Here is a 10,743-nt window from a genome sequence, read left to right as displayed (position 1 = left end):
GTCACAATGGGTGACATGTACTACTGTGCACAAGATTTACCTAAAGACCTAAGGAAACAGGGCATCCAGGTTGAAGTTAAATAATACCTTCTTTAGCTTCTTCGGTGAGAAGCAATGTATACTTCCTGTGTTACTGATTTGGATAGCATATACAAAAGTACCACACTATAAAGGCGAAGAAATGGCTTGCTGCATGTTTGAAGACTCTACAAATAGTCATAAGTTTGTAGAGGGTTTCACAGTAAAAGAGAGTGCATGAGGTGAAAAGACTGGAGGAAAGCTTATAAGAAAAGAGACTGCATATCAAGAAAACATAAAAGTTTTCAAGGAGTTGTTGCAATTTGTGGGAGGGGATAGCAAAAAGATGGTTTTAGGTTCATGTTGAAAGGGAGATAAAGGGCAGGACAGGCAAAGACAGGAAAATGAAAAAGGTTCGACTTTTTAATGAAACAAAGGTCATACAAAATGCAAATAAACCACAAAAACTTGAGGCAAAGTATCACTACACATACAGCAAACAAATACTAAGGAGATCTTCACTCTTGAAAAAACGCATTAAAAAGAGCTCTGTTAGCTTCGAAGCTGATCCTAAGCTTAACAAGCTAAGAAATGAGACAGAGAATAGCTGAAGCAAGGGCGAAACAGATACCTAGTCATCAATCAACCAAAAGAAGAACAAGAAGAGCTGTTACAGAAGATGGAAAAAACACAATCCCTGCTTCAGCTCAAGCATGATATGATGGCTTGCAAACTTACTGTTATTACAGTGGTGTGTCATTCAGATCCGTTTATGCCAAGTACAGATATCTAGTCTACTTTCCTTGTAAAAAGACCTTGAGGTCTGACACATGAATAACCAACACAGGGTTGACAACAAGCCACAGATCCGTTTATGCCAAGTACAGATATCTAGTCTACTTTCCTTGTAAAAAGACCTTGAGGTCTGACACATGAATAACCAACATAGGGTGGACAACAACCCACAGATCAAGTATGATAGGATGACCTGAGAACTTATTGTTATGAGAGTCGTGTCATTCTGATCTGCCTTTTGTGAGGTACAGCTCTCTACTCTATTTTCCTTGAAAAAAAACCTTGAGGTCTGATACATGAATAACAACAAAGGGTCGACAAGCCACAGAATACAGGATACATTGCATAGCATGACAACCTCACTGCACTTTACCAGAAAGGTAGATATAGTATATATGAACACATGCAAGCATTAATAGCCTATTTGACACATTCAACATACATGAAGCTTTCTCAAAAATCAACTTTGCTAATCTATATTTTGAGAAGCAATTATCTTGCTGCCACATTACATCACATAAGAACAAATGGTTCAGAAACAGATGGCCTTTTGTTTGGCCAATACTACCTCATACCGCCATTATCTGCGCCATAAACATAGGTGTGACAGCTCGGAGGTAACACGAGCCTGCCACAGTACATGCTGTCCCTGGGTCTACTTGGATGTCAAACTGGAGCATGTAATGCTGGTTTCCATCTGCACTCCAAGCTTCCATGCATTGCAAAAGCGGCTGGCCAAACACCCTTTTATGAGACAGCTAGCATACACAGGCAATGCAGCCACAGAGGAAGGCCTCAGTGAGGTCTGGTACACAAATGTGATCTGTCCAGTGTGGGATGATAGTTACGTTTACGACCTGGACTACTGGTATCCCAGGAAGGGATTTTGCTTCCGTGCATGATCGGGAATCAACCTCTCCAAAATCTCAGGAGTGGCACCCTTTAGTTCTGCAAAATAGAATTAGCACCCAATATTCACATTTACTATAATGAGACTAGGAAAATCAGAATTTGTTCCAACTTCTTCAATTACTCTTTGGACATATATCAGTAAAGCAAAGCATAGGGTTAGAATGTTTATAATAGCACACCTTAGAATCTAAGAAATACTGCATTTTCAAAGATTGGATAAGTACAAAGGAATACCAGGTGGCTTGAAATCAAACAGTGGAGGCAGAGGGCGACCATTTGGCAGTCGAGTGTTAGGATCACGTAGCTCATCAAAGAAGGGATGAGCACAGGCTTCCAGCTGCATATTTCAAGCATAAGAAAGAAGTAAAGCTTTATCTTATGGCATAAACAAAACCTGGGTGAAACAACCTTAAATCCTGTCCTTAACAAACTTACTGCTGTAAACCGAAGATTTGGGGAGTATTGCAGCAGTCTGGAGACCAGATCCACAGCTTCAGGTGGCATTCTTTTATGAAACATCTGCACAAATTTTCAATCAATCTCCTCTCCTTCTTCCATGTGCCTGTGGGTGTGCACTAGTTCATGTGCTCTCTGCATGTATACACAGCTCTGCACTTACCTTGTGCCAAGGATGGGCTTTGATTTGTGGAAATTTAAATTCCACATAATTAGGATTCATGCATTTGATCTCCTCTCGGGTAGGAGTACCCAGAACCTGTAACCTTAGATGTTAGAACTGAGTGTTTTGAGGCAGGATTTCATCCATGTCACAGACGAGCTTAAAAAATAAGAATGATGATTCAGTAGCTCTGAGAATTGCTAGTTTGAATTATAGCCCTCTGTCTCACATTAGCATAGCTTTAGAAAGAGTACCATACCTTAATTATCTCCACCAGTTGGTCAACTCCACTTTCTCCAGGAAAAATTGGCTGGTAAAGCATATGGCACACAAAGCAAGAAAAGTGAGAAGCTTGATGTATTGGCACTTACAAACTCAGATAGCCTACAGAAAGAGATGAAAGAAATGATCACCTGCCCAAGCATCAACTCAGCCATGACACAGCCAGTAGACCAAATATCAATTGCTGTTGTATATTCCACAGCTCCAAAAATAAGTTCAGGAGCTCGATAATATCTTGAGCAGATATAAGATATGTTTGCTTCTCCTTTGACCTATAAGCAAGTAAACATGAAAAGGGGACACCAGATGATCCACTGAACACAGAGCAGTTGAAACAGGTCCTACCAGTATTTTAGCACTCCCAAAATCACATAGCTTGAGCTGGTGAGTGTGCGGATTCACCTACACGAAAAGAAAATTATGGAATGTAATCAGGAATTCTTACAAATGCAATCCTCTGCATTTGACAAGTAGCAGTTGTTAGACACGGACAATGCAAGTACAAGAACAGCTTCCAAGCAATCTAGAGCAGAGATAACATCTGCAAGCTACAATGATCCATCATCAAAAATCAAAAGGGCACACATACACACTTCTCTCACACAAACTCTCTTTATTTGGGGAAACACACGCATGTGTGCAGATACACAAGAGCACGTCCAAATTATTGCATGTACAGACAGACTCAAAGGCAGCAGAGACACGAGAATAAAACCTTGATAACTTATTATTTGTAGTCCTAACACAGATCTACTTGCCAGTAAGTTTTGTGGCTTGATGTCGCGATGGCAGACACCCATTGCTCCATGAATATAAGCAAGAGCCCTACATATCTGTAAAGAAAGTACATTGCTCCATCAGGCAATTTTCCATAACAACGCAAATGTGGTGTACAGTTCAATGTGGGAAATTACCTGGTAAGTGTACAATTTGACAAATAAAAGAGGTATTCTTTGACTCATCCTGTTGTAATGCTTTGCAATTCTGTATACTGTCTCAGGAACATATTCCAGGACAAGGTTCAGAAAGACCTCATCCTTCTCAGTTGAGGAATAGAAACAATGCTTCAAAGACACGATGTTTGGATGGTCAAGAAGCCGCATAATCTGCAGCTCCCTGTTTTTGTATCTTTTGTCCTGAAGGACTTTTTTAATGGCAACAGTGTCCCCAGTCTCCAAACATTTCCCCTGCAGGTTTGCACACATAATCGAAGTCAGCAAAGCTCAAAACAAGGTAATGGCAACCGTATCAGCTTTGCACAAGGAACAAGTTCTTCCTGAGGAATGTGTCCTCTGTGTCCTCGCATGCAGATAAATTCATGCAACGCCTTGCAAGATGAAGCTCACTTACTTGAAAGACAACCCCAAAAGAGCCCGTACCAACAACACGCTCGGCCATGTAGCTGATGGTCTGCAAGGCAGCCATGGCAAAAATTGGTGAGGAGGATAAAACAGGAGGATTTTCGAATTAGACACCACATCACGCTAAGATTGGCATGATAATAACGCTACAGAGAGATGAGAACCTGCTTTGGCTGACCATTCTTTCCTCCTATAGTGGTAACAATTATGTGGCCAGTCTCTGCTCCATTTCCATCTACCATTGCAGCTTCGATGTCCTGCGTCGGCAGCACATGGACATTCACACAAATCTATCAAACGGATGAAGAAAGCAAAAGCCTGATCCAGAAAACTATGCGACCAACAGGTATACAACACAGGTAATGAGCTGATCTGGGTGAATTTTGCCAAAGGGATGCCTGAATTCAAACACAACACAGAACACCGGCTGAATTGCGTACCTTGTCATCACCATTGTCCGGGCGGTCGCCTCTGATTCTCATGCCATGCATCTCTTTGGGCAACTGCTCCATAGCTCCAGGTTTCACTCCGATCACAACACAGGAAGCCGATTTAAGATTCCGGAATGCAAATCGTGGCAGATTTGAGCTTCCGGTCTGCAAATTGAGCAATTTGGGAAGGGGGGGAGAAGGGGAGAAGGGGGAGAAGGGGGATAAGGTCAAACAGAGAAAGCAGCCAGGAGGGCTGTAGACATAAAGACCTGTCTACAAGGCCCCCCGAGGACACACAGCTAGGAAAGAAAAGTAATATTTCCGAGGATGGAAGAGAAAGACGGGTACTATTGGTCGTGTATCATTGTAAGCAGGAAGAAGGAAAGGCCGGGCACAATGGGGGGGAGGGGGGGGTGCTTGGTGAGGCGGAGAGGGGGGTGCTTGGGGAAATGTGAATCTGTGTGATAGTTTGCTGTGTTAGGGCAGGGAGAGAGCGCAGAAATGGTGGATCTGGAAAGTAAGAGAGAGAGAGAGAGAGAGAGAGAGAGAAGAAGAAGGGGAAGAGAGAGAAAGAACTTGAAGGAGAGAGAAGCACAGAGGAAGGAGAGAGAAAGAGAGAGAGGGAGGGAGATGTACGCACAAATCGAGAAAGGAGAGCAAAGATAATAATGATGGTTTGGCCTTGTATGGAGCTGGGCTGGGCTGGATGGTGGGCACTCCTCAACTTCTCAAACCGAGGAAGAGCCTAAGCCCCCGGTTACACACCGCGATTTGGACTGCCATTTCCGAAAAAAGAGAGCATCCGCCGATGACATCTATATCTACTTATCATTTTCGCTAGAGGTTCGGTATCTCCCGAACCTCCACAAGCCTCCATGGTTGTCCCAAGCCTAGATTTGAATTTTGAATTGCAAGCGCATGCATGAGGGTTGAGGTGGCTTTAATGTTCCCCACGTCCTCACGTCCTCCCTCTTTCATGATGAGGACGAGTGCATATATCCAAGCTTCGTTCGTTGTTCAATGGTTCAATTCGTCGTTGAATCGTTCGATCGCTCGATCGCTCGCTCAGGCATTCACCAAGTCGTTCATCAAGGCGCTCCTCGCTCGCTCGCTCGCTCAGGCATTCACCAAGGCGTTCATCAAGGCGCTCCTCACTCGCTCAGGCATTCACCGAGGTACTCCTCACTGGCTCTCTCTCTCTCTCTCTCATAACACCTCTGTGAGAGCCCCCCGCCCCCGCCAAGTGCCGTGCCCCAAAATCTGGCGCCCCTCCCCCACCCCGCCAAGTCGCTGTCTCTCTCCCCTCCAAAATCTGGCGCCCCCCCCCACCCCGCCAAGTCGCTGCCCTCCCTCTCTCTCTCTCCCTCTCCCCTAGCCTTCGAACCCCCGCCCGGTGCCCTCCAGCCTGTGCCCTCTCGGCTGTGCCCTCCCGTCACGCCTGTGCCCTCCCGCCTGTGCCGGTGCCGTGCCCTCCCGCCTGCCGTCCGTCGTCGCACTCGCCGCCGTCCGTCTGGTCACGCCCGCCATCACGACCTCCCTCTCGCCCGGCGTCCCGCTCGCCCCCTGTCCCGTCCGCCGTCGCGACCTCCTGCTCGCCCGGCGTCCCGCTCGCCCCCTGTCCCTTCCGCCGTCAAGTTATTATTATTAATAATTATTATATTAGTTAGTTTCTTAGTTTCTTAGTTATTAATTAGTTTCTTAGTTATTAATTGTTATAGATTAGTTAGTTTCTTAGTTAAGTTAGTTAAGTATCTACTTATCATTTTCGCTAGAGGTTCGGTATCTCCCGAACCTCCACAAGCCTCCATGGTTGTCCCAAGCCTAGATTTGAATTTTGAATTGCATGCGCATGCATGAGGGTTGAGGTGGCTTTAATGTTCCCCACGTCCTCATGTCCTCCCTCTTTCATGATGAGGACGAGTGCATATATCCAAGCTTCGTTCGTTGTTCAATGGTTCAATTCGTCGTTGAATCGTTCGATCACTCGATCGCTCGCTCAGGCATTCACCAAGGCGTTCATCAAGGCGCTCCTCGCTCGCTCGCTCGCTCAGGCATTCACCAAGGCGTTCATCAAGGCGCTCCTCGCTCGCTCAGGCATTCACCGATCGCTCAGGCATTCACCGAGGTACTCCTCACTGGCTCTCTCTCTCTCTCTCTCATAACACCTCTGTGAGAGCCCCCCGCCCCCGCCAAGTGCCGTGCCCCAAAATCTGGCGCCCCTCCCCCACCCCGCCAAGTCGCTGTCTCTCTCCCCTCCAAAATCTGGCGCCCCCCCCACCCCCCCACCTCGCCAAGTCGCTACCCTCCCTCTCTCTCTCTCCCTCTCCCCTAGCCTTCGAACCCCCGCCTGGTGCCCTCCAGCCTGTGCCCTCTCGGCTGTGCCCTCCCGTCACGCCTGTGCCCTCCCGCCTGTGCCGGTGCCGTGCCCTCCCGCCTGCCGTCCGTCGTCGCACTCGCCGCCGCCGTCCGTCCGGTCACGCCCGCCATCACGACCTCCCTCTCGCCCGGCGTCCCGCTCGCCCCCTGTCCCTTCCGCCGTCAAGTTATTATTATTAATAATTATTATATTAGTTAGTTTCTTAGTTTCTTAGTTATTAATTAGTTTCTTAGTTATTAATTGTTATAGATTAGTTAGTTTCTTAGTTAAGTTAGTTAAGTTATTAATATTAATTGTTATTTTTATTGTTAAATTGTTAAATTAATATAGTTAGTTTATTTATTGATTATTGTTGATTGTTGGTATTAGAATAGATTATTTTAGTTGTTAGATTTTATTGTTATTATTTTATTTTGTTGTTTGTTTTTATTAGTTATTAGTTATATTAGTTATTAATTAATTAATTATTAGTTAATATAGTCATTGTTATTATTTTATTATTATTATTAGTTAATTTGTTATTTTTGTTTGTGAAGTGGATGTGAATGTTAGTTATAATTTATTATTTTGTTATGTTATGATGATATGATTATGATGGTATTATTTATTATTGTTTAGATATGATTTGTTTTTTATGTTGTTAGTTTATAGATTATAACATTTGTTAATTTTATTGTTAAATTAATTAAATTAATATAGTTAGTTGATAGTTGATAAATGTTAATATTTGATTAATAATGTGAAAAAATTAATTAAATTAATATAGTTAGTTGATAGTTGATAAATGTTAATATTTGATTAATAATGTGAAATAGTAAATATAAATAAATAGATAAATGTGAAGTGGATGTGAATGTTAGTTATAATTTATTATTTTGTTATGTTATGATGATATGATTATGATGGTATTATTTATTATTGTTTAGATATGATTTGTTTTTTATGTTGTTAGTTTATAGATTATAACATTGTTATGATGATATGATTATGATGTTATTAGTTTATCGTTGTTGTTTTTGGTATTGTTTTATTTAGAGTTAGAAGAGTTAGATATTGTTTTGGTTATGTTAATAGTTAATAGTTAATTAATGTTAGAGGTAATATAGCTAATAGTTATAGTTATAAATAGTTATTAGATTTACATATTATTGTTTTATATTATTGATGTTGTTGTATTGTTTATTATATTATATTATATATTATATTGTATTATATTATATATAATTACTGTTGTGTTTATTACCAACAAATTGTGTTAATGGTTGTTATTTTATCATTGTTATTTCATTTATTGTTTATTGTTGAGTTATTGTTGTGGTATTATTATTGTTATTTTAATTGTTGGCTTGGTTTTTGTTTTTTTTTTTTTTGGTTTTGTTTATTTATTTATTATTTATTTGAATATTTGAATGGATGTGAATTTGAATATTTGAATGTTAAATGTTAAATCAAATAGTTAATATGAATGTGAATGTTAATGTTAATGTTAATGTCAAGGTTAATGTGAATGAATGTTAAATAGTTAAATAGTTAAATGTATTGTTTATTGGTTTATTGTTGTTTTATTATTATTATTATTATTATTATTATTGTTATTATTGTTTTATTATTATTATTATTATTATTATATGATATAGTTGTGTAGTTTTGTTACTAACAAATTGTGTTGTTTGGTTTTATTATTATTAATTATTACAATATTATATAGTTCTTATATATAGTTTTGTTAATGGTTGTTATTTTATCATTGTTATTGTTAGTTATTGTATTATATTATATTTCATTTATTATTTTATTTTTATTGTTAGTTATTATATTTTATTATATTATTTTCCATTTATTATTTATTTATTGTGGTATTATTATTGTTATTTGTTGGTTTAGATTTTATTTAAATTTGAATATTTGAATGGATGTGAATGTGAAATAGTGAATGTGTATGTGGATGTGACATTATTATTATTATTATTATTATTAATATGAAATAGTAAATGTGACATTATTATTAATATTAATTAATGTGAATGTGAATGTGGATGTGAATATGAATGTTAAATGTTAAATTGAATAGTTAAAGTTAATGTTAATATGAATGTGAATGTGAATGTTAAATAGTTAATGTCAAAGTTAATGTTAATGTGAATGAATGTTAAATAGTTAAATGTATTGTTTATAGATATTTTATAATAATGATGAATGAATGAATGAATGATGATGATGATTTTATTATTATTATTCTTATTATTATGATGTAGTTATTATGTAGTTTTGTTACCAACAAATTGTGTTATTTTATTTTATTTTATTTATTGATGAATGTGAATGATGAATGATGATGTTAAATAGTTAAATGTATTGTTTATTGGTTTATTGTTGTTTAGATAGATATTTATATTTATAATAATGATTAATGATGAATGAATGAATGATGATGATGATTTTATTATTATTATTTTATTATTATTATTATGATATAGTTGTGTAGTTTTGTTACCAACAAATTGTGTTAGATAGATAGATAGATATTAGATTAGATAAACTAATAAACTACTATTAGAATTAGATATTAGATATTAGATTAGATAGATAAACTAAATATCATAATAATAATAATAATAAAATCAATTAGTTTATTTATTGGTTTACTAATTAGTTTATTAGTTTGGTAATTAGTTTATTGGTTTATTTAGTGCTATCTAATTAGTTTATTGTTTCATTTATTATTTTATTTTTATTGTTAGTTATTATATTTTATTATATTATTCTCCATTTATTATTTATTTATTGTGGTATTATTATTGTTATTTGTTGGTTTAGATTTTATTTAAATTTGAATATTTGAATGGATGTGAATGTGAAATAGTGAATGTGTATGTTAAATTAATTAAATTAATTAAATAGTTATTAATGTGAATGTGAATGTGGATGTGAATATGAATGTTAAATGTTAAATTAAATAGTTAAAGTTAATGTTAATATGAATGAATGTGAATGTGAATGTTAAATAGTTAATGTCAAAGTTAATGTTAATGTGAATGTGAATGAATGCTAAATAGTTAAATAGTTAAATGTATGTATTGTTTATTGGTTCATTGTTGTGTAGATAGATATTTATAATAATGATGAATGAATGAATGAATGATGATGATGATTTTATTATTATTATTATTATTATTATGAATTATGATATAGTTGTGTAGTTTTGTTACCAACAAATTGTGTTATTTTATTTTATTTTATTTATTAATGAATGTGAATGATGAATGATGATGTTAAATAGTTAAATAGTTAAATGTATTGTTTATTGGTTTATTGTTGTTTAGATAGATAGTTAAATGTATTGTTTATTGGTTTATTGTTGTTTAGATAGATATTTATATTTATAATAATGATGAATGATGAATGAATGAATGAATGATGATGATGATTTTATTATTATTATTTTATTATTATTTTGTTACCAACAAATTGTGTTAGATAGATAGATAGATAGATATTAGATTAGATAAACTAATAAATAAACTCCTATTAGATATTAGATATTAGATTAGATAGATAAACTAATAAAAGTAATCTAAATAATAAAATAATATCTTAGTTTATTTATTGGTTTACTAATTAGTTTATTAGTTTGATAATTAGTTTATTGGTTTATTTATTGTTATCTAATTAGTTTATTGTTATCTTTATCTAATCTAACTAATTAGTTTTATCAGTTTATTGTTTTGTTATCTTTATCTAATCTAACTAATTAGTTTTATCAGTTTATTGTTATCTAACTAATTAGTTTGATTAGTTAGTTACTTTGTTTGTTTGTTTATTAGAAGATAGATTTATTAGTTAGTTAGTTAGTTTGTTTATTAGATAGATTACTAAATATTGTTATCTAACTAATTAGTTTTATTAGTTTATTGTTATCTAATCTAATTAGTTAGTTAGTTTGTTTAT

General features: G+C 36.4%; 1 protein-coding gene across 1 annotated transcript; it reads right to left on the bottom strand.

Annotated features, from left to right (window-relative positions):
• Positions 1 to 1,034: 1,034 nt before the first annotated feature.
• Positions 1,035 to 5,030, bottom strand: LOC148016102 (shaggy-related protein kinase epsilon-like). Its single transcript, XM_087664668.1, has 12 exons — positions 4,428 to 5,030; positions 4,152 to 4,244; positions 3,977 to 4,036; positions 3,541 to 3,813; positions 3,385 to 3,459; positions 2,972 to 3,028; positions 2,758 to 2,898; positions 2,604 to 2,654; positions 2,345 to 2,440; positions 2,161 to 2,244; positions 1,960 to 2,062; positions 1,035 to 1,761 (listed from the first exon to the last, which is right to left on the bottom strand). The coding sequence occupies exons 1-12, from the start codon at positions 4,497 to 4,499 to the stop codon at positions 1,676 to 1,678; spliced, it is 1,191 nt and encodes a 396-aa protein (XP_087520794.1). The 5' UTR covers positions 4,500 to 5,030; the 3' UTR covers positions 1,035 to 1,675.
• Positions 5,031 to 10,743: the final 5,713 nt, after the last annotated feature.

The sequence above is a fragment of the Lygodium microphyllum genome, chromosome 23 (assembly GCF_053477565.2).
Source record: "Lygodium microphyllum isolate KBCC chromosome 23, Lygodium_microphyllum_v1.1.10, whole genome shotgun sequence".
NCBI classification, from domain to species: Eukaryota; Viridiplantae; Streptophyta; class Polypodiopsida; order Schizaeales; family Lygodiaceae; genus Lygodium; species Lygodium microphyllum.
The sequence above is the reverse complement of the archived record's forward strand: the minus strand, read 5'-3'. Positions and strand labels throughout refer to the sequence as shown.